General features: G+C 42.5%; 1 protein-coding gene across 1 annotated transcript in view; it reads left to right on the forward strand.

Moving 5' to 3' along the window:
• Positions 1–781: 781 nt before the first annotated feature.
• LOC124556288 (stAR-related lipid transfer protein 13) overlaps positions 782–23253 on the forward strand; it is a 667281-nt gene continuing 644809 nt past the window's right edge. Inside the window, exon 1 of the mRNA XM_047130265.1 lies at positions 782–856. Within this exon, the coding sequence (XP_046986221.1) occupies positions 782–856 (75 nt within the window). The remainder of the gene's footprint in view (positions 857–23253) is intronic.

Genomic DNA, 23253 nt, shown 5'->3' on the forward strand with positions numbered 1-23253 from the left:
TACGCGCTGTACGCTGTGTATGTGCATAACGCGTTAAATTTGAATTTCCGACGATTGATTGCCTATCTCAGTGCAGTCGGTTGTGGACTCACTATAACTTGCTTCCGGACGTACTTGGTTTCCGGACGTACGTTTATTAGGATTATTTGCTTGTTACATTGTTCTCTACTCTCCATTACCTTTTCTATCTTTATTAGTCAAACACACTGTATAAGAAAATTGTTAATAAAGGAATGATATGGCATCAAAAAAATGGTTCAAATGGCTCTGAGCACTATGGGACTCAACTACTGAGGTCATTAGTCCCCTAGAACTTAGAACTAGTTAAACCTAACTAACCTAAGGACATCACAAACATCCATGCCCGAGGCAGGATTCGAACCTGCGACCGTAGCGGTCTTGCGGTTCCAGACTTCAGCGCCTTTAACCGCACGGCCACTTCGGCCGGCATATGGCATCAAGTGCAACATACCAAAGCTGTTAGAATTTCAACATAGGAAATGACACAAATCAGAATTGCTCTTAAATTTTCCATTTCCCTAGCTCACAGCAGGTGGAGGCAGGGATATCTCCCCAGCACCGCTTTTCTTCGCTGTTGTGGCCCAACCCAAAGAGTGATAATTTTTCAGCCTTACGTTAAACTCTGTCTACCCCTCCTTTTACCAGGAGTCGTTAAACCACTCCCGCTATGTCTGTCGTCCAAATTGTTACATTTCCCAGAGTTACATTAACGTCAAACCGAGAAAAATAATGGTTTTCTCTTTTTCAGGGACGATGAGAAATGGATTCACCGTCCCCAGCCGTTCGAGAATCTGATCCTTACCGGGAGATCGAGCTCTACCTCGAGAAAGTTCAGGTAAGCTTCCGTTTTTCTGTTATCGCCCTCTCCAATTTACGCTGATAGTAAACTCGAAGAGTGTATGGCATTGTTACCGAGTGATAAAAGTATCGAGAAATTGCAGTAGATCTAATACGAGTTGCGACTGAATGTAATTGTATGCAGTGTGAACCCGAACGTTATTGACAAAATTTCGGAGACAGTTCAAGGGTGTTTTTTGAGTATGTTGCTATAATGTTGCTGTGGTCTGCGGTGATTCCAATTATAGATACTTCTGTGAAATAACTTAACAACAATAAAAAATCAGGTAATATGCGATCACCAAAACGTACAACACACAACACTGAATAATGACTATGTGCAGATATAACAGCTCAGTACAGCACCGTTGTGGCGCTCTTACATTGCATTCAGAGAACCCACGCACGTATTGAAAGTCGGCTCACCCCTTCCACAGTAAACTTAACAATACGGTCGTGTAACTTTACAACATACAACTAACACCATCGGAAAAATAAATCAGGTGCAGAACCGAGCAGTTTTCAGTGCAGTCTTGAGAGCAAAGTGTGAAGTGGGCATCTACAACAAAAATTGGTCGACGCAATATTATTGCACCTAATTGTGAGGATGTTTCGCTCGGCTCATCGTAAGTTAGCGCGTGATCGGGGTTGATAACATATTCACAACTAACCTGTAAAAATAGGCAGTGCGATGCCTTTCCTTAGTCGCCATATTTGCTGTAACAAAAATGGTTCAAATTGCTCTGAGCACTATGGGACTTAACTTCTGAGGTCATCAGTTCCCTAGAACTTAGAACTTCTTAAACCTAACTAACCTAAGGAGATCACACCCATCCATCCCCGAGGCAGGATTCGAACCTGCGACCGTAACGGTCGCGTGGTTCCAGACTGAAGCGCCTAGAACCGCTCGGCCACTCCGGCCGGCCAAGTGCAATAATATAATGAGTAAGTAGTACCGCGAGTGAATGGAACAAATTTGGTTACAAACAAGACACACAACGCATACTGTAGGCATTTCCACCGTTTCGGAGCTTTTTTCAGTTCTGTTCAGATACAAAGATAAATGGCGTTACGAAATAGAAAGAAATACAATCACTCGGTAAATAGCCACCGAAGTCCACGGGTACCTGTCGCCGAAATGCTCAGTAAATATCCCTGAACAAGCTCCGAAATTCTGTCGGCGGAGTTCAGGTTCTCCGTGCAGGTTTGAAGTATGACTGGATGCAACCTATCCCACATGTTACTCAGTCGATACATGAAATAGCCAAGGAGACTATGGGAACAGGAATTAAAGTTTACGGAGAATAAATATCAATATAATGCTTGCCGATGACATTGTACTTCCGTCAGTTACGACAGAGGACTTGAAAGGAGTGGACAGAGTCTTGAAAAGGGGCTATAAGACGAAACACGGGTAATAGAGTGCAGCTAATTAAGTGAGGTAATTCTATGGGAACTAATTAGGAAACGAGACACCGAAAGTAGGAGACGAGTGGAGCTATTTAGGCAAGAAAATAGATTACGATGGAAGAAGTAAAGAAGGTATAAATCGAAGAGTTTCAGTATCAAGATAATCGTTTACAAAGCAAATTCTAATAAAGAAGCTAACGTCAAATGTTAATTTACGTGTTAGGAAGCCTTTTTTGGAAGTATACGAGCCGCAATTGGAGAAATTCACTGACATAAGGGATTTTGACAAAGGGCAGATTCTTATGGTGTGCCGCTTGGGTTCAAAAATGGTTCAAATGGCTGTGAGCACTTTGGCACTTAACATCTGAGGTCATCAGTTCCCTAGAACTTACAACTACTTCAACCTAACCAACCTAAGGACATCACACACATCCATGCCCGAGGCAGGATTCAAACCTGAGACCGTAGCGGTCGCGCGGTTCCAGACCAAAGCGCCTAGAACCGCTCGGCCACAACGGCCGGCTGCCGCTTGGGAATGAGCCTCACGGAAACGGCGAAGCTGGTCGGCTATTCGCAAGCTATTTTCGCGAGTGTCTAAGGAAAATTGTTAAAGGACGGTGAAACCAGGAGTAGGTGACAAGATGTTGGACTTAAATTATGATTGCAGTGGACACGGGATCGTCTAAATTGGACCATGGTCAAAGAAAACGTGTCACCCCGAATTAATCAAGCTTCACGTTACATCAACTTGATAGTTGTGTCCAAATACGCCGTCATTCAGGCAGACAGCTGCTCGAAACATGCACAGCGCCGCTGCCACAAGCCGGTAGGAGCAGTATTAGGCTGTGGGGAACATACACCTGGGCTTCCGCGGGACCTGGGGTTGTAATCGAAGGCACAAAGTTTGCTGTGAACTACATGAATGTTATTCTGGACCACCTGCATCACTTCATGCTTTGTCACCCCCTACGGCGACGGCATTTTCCAGTAGGATAACTGTCCGTGTAACAAAAAATGGTTCAAACGGCTCTGAGCACTATGGGACTTAACTTCTGAGGTCATCAGTCCCCTAGAACTTAGAACTACTTAAACTTAACTATCCTAAGGACATCACACACATCAATGCTCGAGGCAGGATTCGAACCTGCGACCGTAGCGGGCGCGCGGTTAAAGACTGTAGCGCCTACAACCGCTCGTCCACTACGGCCGGCTGTCCGTGTAACAAAGTCAGGGTCGTGTCACATACGTCTGAGTAGCATGGTAGTCTTTCTCTCAAGATTTGCCTGAGCTGAACCCGATGGACACATCTGGGCCACTAGGAACCACCAGATCCGCACCCACAAACCATCGGCCCGTAATTTACCGTACTTGCGTGACCTATGTCTAGATATCTATTGCCTCATACCTCCGTAAACGTACGAAGGGCTTGGCGAAACCGTGCCAGGCAGAATCGCTGCTGTATTGCGCTCGAAATGTGGACCAAAATGTTATTAATCAGCTGGTCGTAATACAAGGGGCGTTCACGAAGGAATGCAGCACATTTTTTTCTAAAAGTGGGTTGTTTTTATGCAGGATTCCAATACAATATATTATTCCCCACTCTTATGGCTACAGGATCCTGTATTTTAACATACTCTCCATTCAATGCGACGGCCTTACCCCACCTTATTGGGAGGGCCTGTATGCCTGCATGGTACCACACTACCGGTTGACGTCATTTACAACGTCTTGCTGCACCGATAACCTTTACATCATCCACGTACTGCTTCCAGTGGAGTGCATCCTTCGTTGGGCCAAACAGATGGAAATCGAAAGGTGCGAGATCTGGGCTGTAGACTGCATGAGGAAGAACATTCCAATGAAGTTTTTTGAGTTCCGGGCGTCCAGACTTCTGTGAGGCCTTGTGTTGTCATGGAGAACGAGAAATTGGTTTACATTTTTGTGGCGACGAACACGTACACGCTGCAGTCGTTCTTCGGCAAGCCGTCACGCGGGAGCTCGGACAGGTTTGCGAGACCTTATTGCGATGATGACAGACTTCTCGCCCAACGACTCACCGTGTTTTTGTTGACCGACATGTCACCGTAAACATTCTGCAAGCACCTACGAATATCCGTGATACCCTGGCTTCCCATCATAGAAACTCAGTGACAGCTCTCTGCTTGCAACGCACCTCTGTTGCGGAGGATATTTTGAAAGCAACGTATAGCGCCGCCACCAATCGGAACTACATGAAAGTGTAGGGGCTGAAGCGGGAATATTCCGCGATGTTCCACAACAAATTCAGATGTTTTTTCAACTGAAATTGGCCAAGAAAAAGACTGTGTTGCATTACTTATTGAATGCGCCTTGTACTCATCGGTGTAGAAGTCTAGCTTGGGCGCCTATCATCAGTGACAGGTGTGTGTGTGTGGTTTGGGAACTTATGGACGCCAAACGGCGAGGTTATCAGCGCCCTGACATCGATGAAAACAAACGAATGTGGATAAGAACAAAAACTGTCGTACACGCATGCACACGAAACGACCACACAATGAATATCGCCCAGGCACTCTCCCATGCATTAAAACCAATGTGGAGGCAAGATAGCTAATCAAGAAATTAAAACAGAGGGAAAACAAATCACAAAAGAGCTAAAAGAACAGCACAGGGAAATGAGACTGGCTGACCACTTACGAAAAAATGTGTGTGAGCCACCCACCCCGTTGATACATTAAAAATATCTCCTCAAAATCTTGTTAAAAATGTGGGACAATTGACAGAACTTTAAAACACGAACCACATTCGTTTGAGCACTGATTAAAATAGACTGCAGATCCGCAGGCAAAACCGCTGCAGTCCGCTGGTCACTAAATAAAATGCAGTCCAATAAAATGTGGTGCACCGTGATCTGCACGCCACAAGCACCACACATCGGTGGGTCCTCTCGCCGGAGTAAAAATCCATGCGTCATATGGCTGTGGCCGATGCGAAAACGATCATCAGTGACAAGTAGAGAACGTAAGCTTTTGAGCCAGCCGCTGTGGCCGAGCGGTTCTAGGCGCTTAAAGCCGGAACCGCTCTGCAGGTTCGAATCCTGCCTTGGATATGCATCTGTGTGGTGTTCAGATGATTCAAATGGCTCTGAGCACTATGGGACTTAACAGCTGAGGTCATCAATCCCCTAGAACTTAGAACTACTTAAACCTAACCAACCTAACGACATCACACACATCCATGCCCGAGGCAGGATTCGAACTTGCGACCGTAGCGATCGCGCGGTTCCAGACTGAAGCGCCTAGCACCGCTCGGCCACACCGTCCGGCCGATGTGTGTGATGTCCTTAGGTTAGTTAGCTTTAAGTAGTTCTAAGTCTAGGGGACTGATGACCTCAGATGTTAAGTCCCATAGTGCTCAGAGCCATTAGAACCACAAGCTTTTGAAATGTAGTGCTGTAGAAGAATGCTGAAGATTACGTGGGTAAATCGGATAACTAATGAAGTGGCATAAAATCAAATCAAGGAGTAAAGTAGTAAAGTATTTTGTTACACAGCTTGACTGAAAGAAATGGTAGACTGATAGGAAACATTCTCGGGCGTCAAAGAATAGTTAATATTGCGATGTTGCAATAGCTATGCAGAGACGGTCATGCTTGCGTAGGACAGACTGTCGTGGAGCGCTGCATCAAACCAACCTTCGGACTGAATCCCATAAAGACGACACGGAAAAAGACAGAGTCATCGCCGAAACTTCAAGAAGGTTCCAAATCGATACAGGTAATACAAATCTTAAAAGGAAACGTCAAAAAGAAACAAATTCAGAAGTAAATGGATCACAATTTTGATATAGCTGTATGATTCAGTGATATGGATCATTTCGTAAAGCCGATCCGCCAACTCAGATAGCAGGAATGATTTTCGTAAGGAACGATGAAAGATTTGTCTTCTTAGATCGTATCTGACGTACCTACTTATGGGAAAAAACTTAATGTGAATCAAATGCTAAAATAGATGTGGGCAAATCGGTTGACTATAACATGTGCACAGAATGGAGAAAAGAAAGACTTGCTAAAGAAATTACAGTGTCAGGCCGACGAAAAACGGCTGTAAAACAGACCGCCCAGGCTATGGAGTGCTCTACGAAACGCGATTATTCTGAGAGACTAGTCCGAGATAGAAGTTGATAATGCTAGTACTGGTGATCGGGAACCCCATATCGTCGTTTGTACAGAAACTTTACCGTCTCGGTAGCCGCGGGGACAGTGCGGCAGATTTCTAACCGTTGGGGGCCGGATTCGATTCCCGGTCTGGTCGCAGATTTTCTCCGCTCGGGGACGTGTTGTGTCATCCTTACGTTCATATTGTCGTAACTGACAGGCCAGTCGTCTCCAACGCGCTCCTGTATCGTGTCTCCATCAGTGAGATGGCTGAATGTGCGCAAACCGAATGGCACTAAAAAAGAAAAAAAAGTGCTGTGCAGACTTTAGGTGAAACATCAGTAAGGTGAATGTGAGTGACACACAGTCGTTAGAATAGAGATTGATATAAATTATTTGCGCATTGCGTTTGTACGACGTGAGATCTTGCAAGCTGATTATTAGCGTGCGACAACGGTGCATTTCTCCTCCGTTTCTGAATAAATACAGTATTTCACATGCAACGGAATATATGCTGTTTTGAAATTTAATGGCTGATGTATACCTGACCGGGACACTTACGGTCTGACATACACGTCTGTGTAGCGCAGTTGATGCGAGCAGTGCGTGTAAAAGATAAGGTTCCTGGTTCGATTCCAACTCCGGCGTACAGTTTTAATCTTCCAGGAAGCTTCAAGTTCGTTTTCATGCATCTAATTGCGCGAATAACAGACAGCGGCAAATTTATTTACGTCTCGACATTATTAGGCCTGAGGTCGATAGTATGTCATATTACTCTCCTTGCATCAGACACTTTCTGGTATTATGCTGTTCTGACGATTCATACTGAAGCAGGAAGATCGCAACACGAACAGAACGATCCTGGAGTTTGGCTTACCCACAACCAGCAAACATGTACACAAGGACGCAGCTCTCTCTCTCTCTCTCTCTCTCTGTCTCTGTCTCTCTCTCTCTCCACACACACACACACACACACACATACATCGTGCGTGTGGCTCGCAGACAGAGAGAGAGAGAGAGAGATAATGAGAAAGCTTCAAATGTCTTTCGTTGGAGCCAAAGTCGTTGTGTGGATTAGTCGCACCGTGTTTTCTGTAACGTACAAAGAGACAGGTTTGCTTCAGTGTCTGTTGCATACGTGAAAGCATTTAGTATGCATGTATGGACAGATATGTTTATCATTCTCTTGGCATTAATTTATGCAAGGCTATTCAGAAATAAGCTCGTGGACATCTGTTACTCACTTGAGCGGTCGGACACTTCATGATACTTCGACAATGGGTCTCGTAAATGTGATTAGTACGGACGTGTGTGAAAGGACAGACACTGGAATTGATTCAGTCGAATTGTTAACATTTTTCACGCTTGTATGGATGTTTCTAATATTGTTGATTTGTGATTTAGGAGACAGGTAAGATAGCTTTGTGGGCGTTGGTATTGCCAAGGTCATGGTAGGCACGTGTATGCCGGAAGTTCCCAACATCGCCGCTAGAGTACACCCCACTGCAGGGCGAGCAAGGCTCGGGTCGCAGCGCCGCAGCGGTCTTCGCAAGAACCACGTGGTACATCGACAGCCGGAAATGTGTGCCTCAGGAAACGTCAGTTCCAGCACTGTTTCAAAGGAGGCGGCACATTCATGAGTTAGGCGCATGCATCACGGCCATGGTTGCGGGCGGCTAATTTGAAGAAACTGTCGAAGTAATTTTTCTGTACCGTGACATGAGATGGAATTAACACTCCAGTTATATGCCTAATCGTATGTATGTACACCCCAGCATAATCTCAGAAGCGGAACTTCAATGTTGTGCCAATTAAGCTTCGTTGTCTTCCCAAGTATTCGATGGTCTATTTGTATATGAAACAACGTTTAAATTTCGTGTAGAACTTCTGTTAAGAACCACTGTCACTGCATCTTGAAACAGATTACGACAATGGTAGCGTGTTTATTGTCTGTTAATCTGCATCTGTCCACAGTAGTTGTTGAAACAAGTACAGAAATGGTGACTTTTGCGCGTGTGGTGAAATATGTATTCAACGATTACATCTGCAAAAACAATCTGATTAAAGTGATTGGCTACGTAGACGAAATTTAATAAGAAAAAAAGGACCCTTCTATGAACCCCGTTTTATCAACTTCCTATTTTCCATAAATCGAAAACGAAGTACTGGTAAGAGATAAATGTGGTCTGTCGTCTTCCATGACGAAATTGTTGACATTGTGGCTATATATACCCCAACATTTCGAATTGAAATCATATTAGAATAACGAATTTTTTTTAAATGAATTAATATACTTTTCTTCCCTTTCCCAACGAGGTTTAAAGTTTTCCATTGGAACAGTAGATCACCCATTTCCTGAGTGAACGAATCTGCAATAGAAACGATAAGACAAGGTATCGCTATAGAGACTGTCAGCGAACCATTGATTAATCCACATGGTTTCACTTACTTCCCTTCAAGAGAAGAGGTGGACACGCAAGATAATATGACATTAATACAAAATAGAAATTTTGATTTTAAATTTTTATGAAATTCATGTCTACGATTGACTCCCAGAACCGTTACCTCAAATAAAACCTCTACGTGGCAAAATAAGATGACTTCGAAGGGAAGTTTATCAAATGGGATAACGCCACAATTCAGCTGGAAGACTACATCTACAACTAAATTTCTATGAATACTCTAAAATTCACATGTAAGTGTCTGGAAAAGGCTTCACCTAAGCAATTTCACGATGTCCCACTTTGGTTTCACTCTCGAGCAGCTCATGGGCAACACGAACACTTAAATCTTTCCGTGCGAGCTCTGATTTCTCTTATTTTATTAGGATGGTCATTTCCCTCTATGTAAGTGAGCATCAACAAAGTATTTTCGCATTAGGAAGAGAAATTTTGTGAAAATTTCGTGAAATGATCACGCCTTTGTTTTAATGATTGCCACCCCAACTCGTATGTCAAAAGCATGAGACTCACACCACTATTTTGCGTTAATACAAATGGTGCTGCCCTTCATTGAACTTTTTCGTGTCTTCTGTCAATTCTATCTGGTAAGCATCCTATTAGCACACAGCAGCACTTTAGCAGAGGACGTATAAGCGTAGTGAGGATTTGTTGCATTTTCTCAGTGATATGCCAGTAAAACACAGTCTTTGGTTTGCCATCCTGACAACATTATCAATGTAATCATTCCAATTTCAGTTGTTCATAATTCTAATGAAAGCCATCAGATATGTTTAATTTACCGCGTAAGCAAAATGTAACGGATTCCTTGTAGTAGTCACGTGGACGACATGACACTTTTCATTATTTAGAGTCAACTGCTACCTTTCTCACTATACAGATATTTCATTTAAATAATTTTGCAGTTGGTTTCCATGAGTTTACAAGACGGTAAATGACGGAATCATCTGATAACAATATTAGAGGGCTGATCAGATTCTCCTCTAAAACGTTTGTGTAGAACGATGACAGCAGAAGGTCTGTAACACTTGCTTGGGGAACGCCAGGTATCACTTCCGTTTTACTGTCCTTTACTACGAACTGTGACCTTTCTGGCAGGAAATCACGAATCTAGTCGCTGAAGTTAGACGGCGTTCCACAGGCACCCAGTTTGATCAGAAGTCGCTTGTGGGGTACAGTAACAAAAGATTGGAAATCTAGAATATGGAACCAATTTGAGCTCCCCTGTTGTTCTTATGGTGCTGTCAGTACGAGGATTCTTTTGATGCAGCTCTCTGCGTTAGTGCAAAACTGTTCAAATCTGCATAGATGCTGCATCTTATAGCCATCGGAACCGCCTTATTGTATTCAAGCCATGGTGTCCCACTGCATTTTTTTTTATCACTGCCCCCATTTCATTCTTTCCTCCATTATCAAGTTAACTATTCGTTGATGCTTATCCCTTCTTTCCTCTCTCTCTCCGACTCAGTCCAGTACCTCTTCCATCAGTTAGCAGGGTTCCATCAAATCTTCGGAATACTTCTGTAACATCGCATTTCAAAATTTTCTGTTCTCTTCTTCACTGTGGTATCATCCACATTTTACTGTCGTATAATGCTACATCACTTGCTAACAATAAAATTAAGAAAAATTTTCATTTTCTTGTCTGCCTAACTTTTATATTCTATTTACTTCCGCCGTCGTTAGTTATTTTTCTGTCCAAATAGCAAAACTTATCAGTTACTTTCAGCGTCTCAGATCCATACCGCCGGCCGAGATGGCTGAGCGGTTCTAGGCGCTACAGTCTGCAACCGCGCGACCGCTACGGTCGCAGGTTCGAATCCTGCCTCGGGCATGGATGTGTGTGATGTTCTTAGGTTATTTAGGTTTAATTAGTTCTAAGTTCTAGGGGACTGATGATCTCAGAAGTTAAGTCCCATAGTGCTCAGAGCCATTTGAACCATTTGAGCCAGTTCCATACCCACACTGTGCAGCCGTGTTATTGTAACCAACGCCTGCATTCAACGTTAACGTATAATAACCACTCATACATGGCAAATAGCAGCAGTAGAAGTGGAGGGTATATAAAGCAGTCCGGTGTGTGTGTAGGGGGGGGGGGGGAGGGGGGGGGGAAGGCACGCGGAAAATTATGCAATCTGTGCAGTCGTTGTAGTAGGGCGGAAACGGAGCGATTTATCTGACGTCCAAAAGGGCATGATCATTGGCTTGTGGACCAGGGGTGGAAGCATTTCGGAAATGGCTAAGTTTGTTAACTGTTCATATGCCGCTGTGGTTAAAGTATAGTGTGTGTGACAAAATGGAACTATTCAAAACCGGCGCCGAGGAAAGTGTGGTGCACCACAGGCCACAGATGATAGGGGTGACGACAGCTGTGGAGATGAGGAAGTGTACGGGCGTATAGATGTGCAACTAAAAAATAGTTCACATGGCTCTAAGCACTATGGGACTTAACATCTGAGGTCGTCAGTCCCCTAGACTCAGAACTACTTAAACCTGACTAACCTAAGGACATCACACACATCCATGCCCGAGGCAGGACCGTAGCGGTCGCGCGGTTCCAGACTGTAGCGCTTAGAACCGCTCAGCCACCCCGGCCGACAAACTGATCTTCCCCGATGTAGGTTTCTACCAGTTTTTCTATTCATCTGTAAATAATACGTGTAAGTATTTTGCAGGCATGACTTTTTGTGATAGTTCGTTAATATTCACACTTGCCAGCACCTCATTTCCTTGAGATTAGAATTAGTACATTCGTCTTGAAGTCTGAGGGAATTGCGGCTGTCTCATAGATCTTGCACACCAGGTAAAATAGTTTCTGTCATGGTTGGCTGGCTCTTGCAAGGTTCTCTATATTCTGAGGGAATGTCGTTTGCTCAAGTGGCATTGTTTCGACTTAAATCTTTCAGAGCTGTGTCAAATCTTCTCCGCGATATCATATCATCTGTCTCATCTTCGTTTACTTCCTCTTCTCTTTCTATAATATTGCATTCAGATTCGTTTCTCTTGTAAAGCCTCTCTATATATACCTTCCACCTTTCAATTTTCCTATCTTTGCGTAATACTGGTCTTCCATACGAGCTCTTGATATTTACACGGCTGCTTCTCTTTCCTCAAAAGGTCTCTCAACTTTCCTTGCATTTGTCCTCTAGCCATTCCTAGTTAGCCATCTTGCACTTTCTGTATTCGTCTTTGCTTCTTCATTTGCTGGATTTTTTTTTGTATTTTCTCCTTTCATTAATTAAATTCATTATCTCCCGTGTTACCCAAGGACTTCTATTAGACCTTGTCCTTTTACCTGTTTGATCCTCTGCTGGATTCGCTATTTCTTCTCTGAAACCTACACGTCCGCCTTCTACTGTTTTCCTTCTCCCAGATTCAGTCACTCGTTACCTATGGCACCCTTTGAAATTCTCAACATCATTTGGTTCTTTTTACTTATCCAGATGCTACCCCCCCCTCCCCCCCCCCCCCATAGTTTCCTACTATTTTGCAATTTCTTCAGTTTTAATCTACATTTTGTAACCGATAAATTATATAATTCATAAATTATAGAGCGCAGCAATCAATCGTCTTTTTTTTTTTTTTTTTTTTTTTTTGAGGTTTTATTACGCAAATCCAGATTTCGGCTAGTGCCTAGCCATTATCAATGCACTATTTTCTAATCTCGAGGTATGTTAGTTACCTGTTGTTCCGGCGTCAGTCATAGTTCTTTGACTCTTTCTCTACGTTTTCTCCTGGAAATGATTTACAGTTTAAAATCTGGTTGCGAAATCTCTTTCTTGCCGTTATATAATCAATTTGGAACCCTGCAGTGTCTCTTCCATTGATACAGCCTTATTACGCGTGTCTTATACCAAGTATTATCAATGGTTAAATTATGCTCTGTGCAACCTTCGACCAGATCGTTCCTCTTTCATTCCTTTCCCCCAGTCGATATTTATTTTCCCTTCTCTTTCTTTTCCTACTGTCGCAGTCCACCCCCCCCCCCCCCATCAAAATTAAATTTTCCTCTTCCTTAACTATCTGAATAATTTCTTTTATCTCATCATAGATTCTTTCAATCTCTTCATTATCTGCCGAGCTAATTGACATATACACTTTTACTGCTGTGCTGGACGTTGGCTTCATTTCTGTCTTGACTGTCCTGTTCGTAGTAGCTTACCCACATTTCTGTTTCCTTATTCGTTTTTAGACCCACTCTTGAATTACCTTTATTTCTTTTTGCATTTATAACTCTCTACTCACCTGACCAGAAGTCGTTTCCTTCCTGCCCCTGGACTTCACTAATTTCCGCTATTGTCTGTCTCACATCAGTCTATCAATTTTCCTTTTTAAATTTTCTAACTTGCCTACGTGATTAAGGGATCTAACATTCCACGCCTAGACCCGTAGAATGTCAGCCTTCTTTTCATGATTGCGATATCCTCCTGAAATCCGAAAGCGAGACTGTTTTACCTCCGGAATATTTATTTAACCAAGATGATACCATCATAATTTAACCATACAGTTGAGCTACATGCCGTCGGGAAAACTTAAAGCTGTAGTTTCCCCTTGCTTTCAGAACCAGCACACAAGCCCATGCTGGCTAATGTTACAAGGCCAGATCTGTTAATATCCAGACTGTTGCTCTTGCAACGAATGTAAAAGCTGCTGCCCCTTTTCAGGAACTACATGTTTGTCTGGCCTCTCAACAGACACCCCGCCGCTGTTGTTGCACCTACGGTATGACTATCTGTAGCGCTGAAGCACACAAACTACCCAATCTCAGCAAGGCCCATACTTCATGGGGGGCAAGTATAGTAAACGTTGCATAATATGTAATTCGTAATGAGTTTGCAACAAAGACGCAAGAGCTCTACTAGTAAATATTGGCGATCTACTTACGGTAAGATCTTTAGGTTTTTATAGGTCAGGCAAACCGAAAGGTGTCAGACACTTAACTGGATGTGTTTATTATCCATTAATGGGAGTTCTAGAACACAAAATAATGGCACAGAACAATAATTCTAAAATTCAGGAACCTTATTGGCCGAAATAGGTACCTGTAACGAGCAGTGAAGTATAACACTGTAATTCTGTCATATTACGTAGCGAATCATAAGTAATATATTCACGTTGCAATACCGAATTGTAAGCATTAAAAATTTGATATTTTGCTTAAATTCTGAATGTTCCATGGTTGCAGCAAAACACAAGCCATATTTATTTTTATATAAGCACTATGACGAACGAACTCCAAGACGATACATGAAATATGTATTTAAAAAGTAGAAGAAAGAAACAAAAGGGATTAGCAAGGAAAAAGAGAAACTGAAAAGAGTTTTTGATCAAATTTGTCAGCAGAATATGGATAAAAGTCAGCATAGGTAATGGCTGTAGAAAATCTCGATAGTTAAATAATCCCGTGTAGAAATATACTAACATGTGTAAAAACATTATAGTTCGACGATTTTACAGACGTATGTTATTGTTCACTAATGGTGTCTTTAACTGTACGAGACGACATCCAACCTCTTCCTAGTCATGCTGTACGCTATAAGATAGCAAAAGACATGAAAATGTCTGCACAAATATTTACCGGAATTTACATTATCTACTGTAGAGTGTACAAGATCCTGACGACAACTTAGGGACTAATTAGGAACCTAAGCAGAAAGCTACTCTTCTATTTGATTTCATTTTATAGCCTCTGAGGTTGCCAGAATATCATTACCCTTATATACAAAATGTTTTTCAAAACATGAGTGGGGTATCAGGTCATGGAGGCTCGGAAGAATTATGGGAGCTCAGGCGTTTTAAAGCGGTGGTGATCACATATGGAGACACAAAACAACTGGAGGCTGTTTATGAATATGCGCTCGTGTCAGTGTGTGTTGATCTGGGGAAAGACCTAAGTGAAAAGCAGTGCTTTATAAACTAGCGTAGATTAGAAACATGACGTATGTTTAAGCAAACAGTTTATTGGCAGAACTAAAAACAACTGGTCAATAGCATACGAGACACACCATGTACGAATTTTTCTAAGGCAAGGCAAGACAGGGAGCCTCATGTGCTTCATCTGTGTTAGGCTTCGTGTTAGAGACTACTGCGATGTAAAGAAATAGCTGCCTGACTCCGGAGGACATGGATTTCAACGCCCACAAGAAGTGTAGCAGTAGTAATCCACAATATCATTGGCATCGATCTGTTGTAGAATCGTGCAAGATGTTCTGATCTTAAACAAAGTGAGGTATCTAGAACGTAATGACCTCCTACATTCACATCTACATGGGTACTCTGCAAATCACACTTAAGTGCCTGGTAGAATGTTCATCGAACCACCTTCACACTAATTCTCTATTGTTCCACTCTCGAGCAGCGATCGGAAAAAAAAGAACACGTATAGCTTTAAGTGCAGCTCTGATTTCCCTTAATTTATTATGATAATCATTTTCCCCTATGTAGGTCGGAGTCAACAAAATATTTTGGCGTTTGGAGGAGAAGTTTGGTGATTGAAATTTCGCGAGAAGATCCCGCCGCAACGAAAAACGCCTTCGTTTTAATGATTTCCAACCCCAAATCCTATATCACATCCCTGACACTCTCTCCCCATTTTCTCGATAATACAAAACGTGCTACCCTTCGTTGAACTTTCTAGACCTACTCCGTTAATCCTATCTGGTAAGGCTACCAAGTAGCGCAGCACTCTCCAAAAGAGGACGAAGAAACGAAATGTAGGCTGTCTCTTTAGTAAATCTGTTGCATCTTCTAAGTGTTCTACCAATAAAACACAGTTTTGGATCGCCATCCCCACAGCAGTTTCTATGTGTTCTTTCCAATTTAAATTTATTTTAATTGTAATTGCTAGATATCTAGTTGAATTTACGGCCTTTAGATTTGATTGATTTATCGTGTAACCGAAGTCTAACTAATTCCTTTTAGCACTCATGTGGATGACCTCACACTTTTCATTATTTAAGGTCGATTGCCAATTTTCGCACCACATAGATATCTTACGTAAATCGTTTTGCAATTGGTATTGATCTTCTGATGACTTTAATAGACGATAAACGACAGCATCGCCTGCAGAACACTTAAGACGGCTGCTCAGATTGTCTCCTAATCCGTTTATAAAAAATAAGAAGCAGCAGAGGACTTATAACACTACTCAATGACTTTCCTTCACTTACTAAGCACTGCGAACTTTCTGTCAGAAAATCACGAATCCAGTCGCATAACTGAGACGATATTCCATAAGCACGCAATTTGATTACAAGCCGCATGTGAGGCACGGTTTCAAAAGGTGTTTCACAAGATCGATATTTTCTAAATCCGACTGTGTGCCAATAGACCATTCTTTTCGAGGTAATTCATAACATTCGAACAAGATAGATGTTCCAGAATCCTGCTGCATATTGGCGTTAATGATATAGGCCAGTAATTTAATGGACTACTCCTATTGCCTTTCTTGAATGACATGTGCAACTTTCCAGTCTTTGGGGTACGGATCTTTTGTCGAGCGAGCAGTTACTTTTGATTGTTAAGTATGGTACTATTACACCAGCAATAATCTGAAAGGAACCTAACTGGTGTACGTTCTGGACCGGAAGACTTGATTTTATTATGTGATTTAAGTTGCTTCACTACTCCGAGAAAATTTACTTCGAAGTTAATTATGTTGGCAGCTGTTTTCGATTCGAATTCTACAATATTTACCTCGCCTTCTTTGGTGAAGGAATTTCGAAAGTCTGTGTTTAGTAACTTTGCTTTAGAAGCTTTGTCATAGATAGTATTTCCATTGCTGTCGCACAGAGAAGGTATTAATTGTGTCTTTCCACTAGCTTATTTTACATACGACAAGAATCTCTCTGGATTTTCTGCCAGGATTCGAGACAATCAGTATGAACTCCACAAACACTAATTGTGCAAAATCCAATTGGCGCTCTTCTCGCACCAGATTTTGAAAGACATGGATCAACGCAGTCAGATGGATGTATTATTTCTTGTCGTCTGAAAACTATGACTCCGTACCACACCAACGGATACTAACGAAAATACGTTCATGCTATCTTAGATGGAGTAACTTTTGGTGTGCCCCAGCGAACTGTTTTAACCTCCTTTCTGTTCGTATAATGACATGGCCGATAATATCAATGGTAGCCTGGAGCAACTAAGGGTTACCAGCGACTGGAGAGAAGCGCAGGTCATTCCTGTTTTCAAGAAGGGTCGTAGCACAGATGCACATAATTATAGGCCTATACCGTTGAAGTTAGTCTACTGTAGAATTATGGAATGTGTTTAATACTAAAAAATTATGACGTTTTTCGAGAACGAAAATTTCCTCTATGAAAATCAACTTGGATTCCACAAACTGAGATTTTGCAAAAGTCAGCTAGCTTTGTTCCTCCATGAGATTCATAGCGTCGTAGGCAACTGCTCTCAGTTTGATGTCGTGTTCCTTGACTTCAGGAAGTCATTTGACGCCGTTCCGCACTGCCATCTAGTGAAAAAGAAAAAAGAAAAATGAGAGCTTACAGAGTATCGAATCAGATTTGTGACTAGATTCAAGACTACCTGCAGATAGAATTCCACACATCGCTCTTAACGGTACAAAATGGACAGATGAAAGGATAATTTACAGAGTACCTCAAGGAAATGTGATAGGACCGTTACTCTTTAAATGATCTAACAGAAAGCGTCGGAAACTCTTTAAGACTGTTTGCAGATGATTGGTTATCTATAAGAAAGTAGCAGCTCGAGAGGACAGTATCAATTTGCAAATTGATCTACAAAAGATAGATGACTGGTGCACTCTCCGGCAGTTGACCCTAAACGTAAATTAATGTATCATGCTGCGCATCCACAGGAAAAGAAATCCTCCACTGTAAAACTACTCTATTGATGAGAAATTGCTGGAAGCAGTATGTATCGTAAAATATCTAGGTATAACCATCCAGAGCGACCTTAAGTGGAATGACCACAAAAAACAATCATTAGAAAAAGCAGATTTGCAGGAAGAATCTTAAGAAATGTAACTCATCTACGAAGAAGTGGCTTACAACGTGCTTGTTCGACCGATTTTTTAGTATTGTTCATCAGTTTGGTCGCCTTAGGAGGTAAAACTGATAGAAGAGATAGAAAAGATCCAACGAAGAGCGGCACATTTTGGCACGGGATCGTTTAGCTGCTGGGAGAGCGTTACAGAGATGGTCAGTGAACTCCCGTGGCAGACGCTACGAGGGATGCGTTGTGCATGACGGAGTGGTTTAATATTGCAATTTTGAGAGAGCACTTTTCGGGAAGAGTCGGACCACATATTACTAATTCCCACATACATCTCGCGAAATGATCACGATGAAAAAATTCGAGAAATACAGGGTGGCGCACGAAATGTGTTACCATTTTGTTTTTGAATGTAAACTTTACTGTCAATTCAATCTGAAAGGAACATATACTACAATGAAGAGCCGTCCATGGAGATTTGTTCTAACTCAGCACATGCTGAATATGTCCACCATTTCGTTTCCTAACTTCCTTCAAACGAACACTGAAGTTAGTGATTACCCTACGGCACATGTCTTCCGTAATTTCACTGCAAGCTTGAAGAATAAGTCTTCTGAGCTCCATTAAATCACGTGGACATTTCGGGAAATTTTTTTTCCTTTAGGCACCCCCAAAGAAAAAAGTCACATGGATTGAGGTCTGGACTATTGGGAGGGGGGGGGGGCAATTTTGTCCGTCATTGAAGCGACCTGTAAACCTGAGTGAAACGATCCACATGTCGAAATGCTCGTGTAAAAACTCCAACACAGTGTTTGCAGTATGTGGACTTGCTCCATCTTGCATGAACCATTGCGTGCTGAAGGGCAAGGCAGTAGCAAGAAGCTGTGGAATGAAGATATTGCGAAGCATGCTCAAATAACGCTCGCTGTTCACAGTTTCTTCGAAGAAAAAGGACCCAATAAGTCCGTGACTGGAAATTGCTGCCCACGCTGTAATCCTCGGAGCATAATGTTGTCGTTCATGAAGCACTTGTGGGGCTTCAGTGGCCCAAAAGCGTACATTTTGTTTGTTAACCACACCGTCTAAATGAAAATGCGCCTCGTCTGAAAAACAAACGTTGTTGAGAGTTTCTTCCCAATCCTCCGCCCACTGAGGAAACAGTAGTCTCTGCTGCTTGTGTTCTTCAGTGAGCGTCTGTGCACAGGTCATCTCGTATGAGTACATATGGAGGTCACTTTTAAGAATGCGTTGAACGGAGCGTCTGGATATTACCAGTTGCACTGCTGCCTTTCTACACGATTTCCCGGGACTTCTCTGTACAGCAACTCGTACCACTTCAGTATTCTCCGGTGAACAAACAGGCTTAGGCTGAGGTAGCTTCGCTTCCAATACTGATCCTTCCTGTACAAATTTATCGTACAACCTGTGGATGGTCTTCTTGCAAGGGACCCATCGTGTGTTAAACTGTTGTCGAAAACGCCTCTGAGTCACAACAAGGCTTTTCGTTTCATGAAAAAGTAACACAATTGCCGATCGTTGCTGTGTCGTCAGTCTTCCATTGTCAGCCATTGCTGCTTACTAGTCTCCTAGCGGCAGTATCGTGAATTATACGTCATTTCGTAACTCATTAGTTTTTCCAAGCTCTGCTGGTACTGCTGTAGAGATTCCAGCGAGATATCTAACGTGCGTCGTAAATTGTGAAAGAAACAATTGGTAACACATTTCGTGCGACACCCTGTACACAGGCTTACCCTCAGTCTTTCTTCCCACGCGCCACTCGCGAGAGAAACAGGGAAGGGAGGACCAGTTAGACGTACCACATGTACCCTCCGCCACGCATCGTCAGGTGACTTGCGGAGTATTGATGTAGATGTAGAAATGCAGAAGACATTCACATATGATGCAACTATCTGTAATGATCCGAAAAAAGCTGTAGACGTATCCAGTCAGTCTTAATAACATTTAAGAATATTGCATACATCGGCAGGTCGTAAGTATTTCTAGGGATGGGAAGTCGAATTGTTGCATAGGCTCAAGTGGTGCATGGCAGACTTCGGTTCATCGGTAGGTTGCTGACAAAATGTAGTCAGCTTACAAGGGAGGTTGCTTATAAGCCGCTCGTGCGACCCGCCCGGAATATTGCTCATATGTGTGGGAACCACACGAAACAGGTCCAACAGGGATTATTGCAAATGTACAAAGAAGGGTAAAAAGGATGGTCACACGTTTGTTTGACCCATAGAAGAGCGCCATGGAGATGTTGCAAAATGTGATGTTGGAGAGACTCCGAGAAAGGTGCCAACTATCCCACGAAAGACTGCTTACAAAGTTCCAACAACCAGTATTAAGCGCAAAATCGGGGAATATACCATAACCTCCTACCTGTCGCTCCTGTAGGAATTACGAAGAAAATTTTGCTACCTACTGCACAGAGTGGACTGGTACAACTACCGAAGGCAATCGTAACTAAGCGTAGGCTACAGTAGTTTGCCTAGTAGTTTTGGTCCGTTAAGATCGTAACCGTTACGTGTGTTGCATACGTATTGGGCGCTACCTTATTTCTACTGCTTTCTTCGCTTATGCTTTCAACTTCTTACAAGATTCCCCTACAAATGTCTGCCTCGATAGCTGAATGGTGCCGGCACGGTAGCTCAGCGTATTTGGTCAGAGGGTTAGTCGCTCTCTGTAATAAAAAACTGAGTAAATGGATCAACGACGAACCTGAATTGGTATCATAGGACGTCAACCTCGAACCAATGGAACGAACAGTAACGAACAAAATGTGATGAAACATTAAAAAGAAATGGTCAGCGTGGCGGACTGCCGTCCTAAGGGGCCCGTGTTCGATTTCCGGCTGGGTCGGGGATTTTCTCCGCTCAGGGACTGGGTGTTCTGTTGTCTTCATCATCATTTCATCCCCATCCGGCGCGCAGGTCGCCCAATGTGGCGTCGACTATAATAACACCTGCACCAAGGCGGCCGGACCTGCCCCCTAAGGGGCCTCCCGGCCAATGACGCCAAACGCTCATTTCCATTTCCCTAGAAGCGGCAAACCTTCTAGAAACTGAATGTGGATGGGGGAGAGTCGTTCAGCATCGGCCACGTTAACTTTTTCGACTTTACTGTGTGGCTGTGGTTGTTAATCAGAATGTTAATAAAAAAAAAAGGTTCAAAAGACTCTGAGCACTATGGGACTTAACTTCTGAGGTCATCAGTCCCCTAGAACTTAGAACTGCTTAAACCTAACTAACCTAAGGACATCACACATATCCATGCCCGTGGCAGGATTCGAACCTGCGACCGTAGCGGTCACGCGGTTCCAGACTGTAGCGCCTAGAACCGCTCGGCCACCCCGGCGAGACTAATATTAACATACTATTCTCTTACCTCAAGTGTAATGTTTTTTGTTTATGTTACCTGATTACATCGAAAGTGAAAGGACTGTAATTACAACGCTTTTCGAAAGTGGCTTGCAGTATTGGCCATTGTCTTTTCTATGATAATATTGGTTGTTAATCAAACACTGCGCTGATACTTACTGAATAGTAAGGGAACACATAAGCAAGGGTACTTATTGTTACTATTTCAGCTCAGGCCCCAATATTTTACTCACAATTTTACAGAGATCGCAAATGAAATACAAGATATACTTCTGATTCACACATCCAACATGTTCCCAGCCCTTACGAGTACACGTGGTGCACTAAACACATAATCCACTGCTCAGTCTCTTCTACTGGCCCATTATTTCCTGTACGTTTCAGTTTTCTTCCCTGCTTTGTAATTGGCGTGCTGTGACCGCCTTATGCGTGTTTATTTTGTTTTGGGACACCTGACTTAAGTTCAGTTTCCTTCAACTCTCTTTCAGACTCAATTTTTTTCTGTTTTTAATCTCTTCTCTGTGCTGTCGATCTTTTCCTTTTCTAATTGTTGTAATCTCTTCTTCTGGGTCCCTTACGGTCATTGCTCACAGGCATTCTCATGCACTCTTCATTTTATTTCCCTCTTACTTTTCCTCATTTCCCACCATTTCAATGTGAAAAGAACTAACAAGAAGAAAATGTAATTTAAAAACTGAAATTACTTTCGGTGGATACTAAAAGACAGTCGGGTGGCCGGGCGATACTGCACGACTCTCCCCTAGATAAACGGCCGCGTAACTAACGGAACAGTTTTGCTCTACATAGTTTCCTTCCTGTCTGCTACTTAAAAATAAAGAGTATTTATGGCAAAATTAAAATTGTCGTTGTTTAATTCAGATTTTATTCGAAAATGGTTGATTTGTAACGTGACACGCAGGGTATGTTATAGTTAAAATTAAAAAATACAGATTTATCATATGGCACTGGAAAACGCAATTTCCTCAAGAAAGGTAAAATTTAAAAAAATACAAAACATAAACATCTCAAACATTGCTTCAATACTTCGTCGAACATATATAAAATATGTTCTTGTTATTGACAAATAACTTTCGCACCTATCAGTGTCAACAGGAAATTCTTGCCTTTGATCATGTTGAAAAAAATGGTTCAAATGGCTCTGAGCACTATGAGACTTAACTTCTGAGGTCATCAGTCCCCTAGAACTTAGAACTACTTGAACGTAACTAACCTAAGGACATCACACACATCCATGCCCGAGGCAGGATTCGAACCTGCGACCATAGCAGTCGCGCGGTTCCAGACTGTAGCGCCTAGAACCGCTCGGTCACTCCGGCCGGCGATCATGATGAAGAATTTTCTACTGAGTACAAAATAAACAACAATAATTATTTAAATTTTTTGGTGTTTGTGCACGTAAATTGTACTTGCATCCAAAGTAATTGTTTTGGTTACACATAAGCGAAGAATTCACGCGAGCAGCTTTTTTCTTTTTTTTACTTAAAAATTCAGTTTCTGTTTTGTAAGGATATAAAATACACAGTGGACTAGCACTGAACGATGTGCTGTTCTAAATGTGTGCAAAACAAACATATAAACAAAAAAGAAATAGTTGCAGTCAGCTCCCAGTTTCTCTCTCACACAATCATTAATGTCTCGTTCCCAACCTCCGGTAATCGTACCATTTACTACGTCATTTGTATACTGTGCCAAAAACTATTAAACCGTAGTTTTTGTAGAGCACAACTCTACCATGGGGGTATTTAAGCTGTCAATTTTCGTACACATCATTTCGAGTGGAAATGTAAGAAACTCTACTGTGCGGTACAGTAGAAATGACTCTTTGACATGTGCCTCACAGTGGTTTGCAGAGCATGGATGTGGGTGTAGGTGTAGATAATCGGTGCGAGTCGTGGCTTTTATTGCATGTCGCCTATACACAACACAACCACCGGCACTTAGCTTCGACATACGTGCGAAAGCAGCAGCCGTTGGCCAACAGTGCAGTAGCCATCATGCTACTGTTACA

This window comes from Schistocerca americana, chromosome X (assembly GCF_021461395.2).
Source record: "Schistocerca americana isolate TAMUIC-IGC-003095 chromosome X, iqSchAmer2.1, whole genome shotgun sequence".
NCBI classification, from domain to species: Eukaryota; Metazoa; Arthropoda; class Insecta; order Orthoptera; family Acrididae; genus Schistocerca; species Schistocerca americana.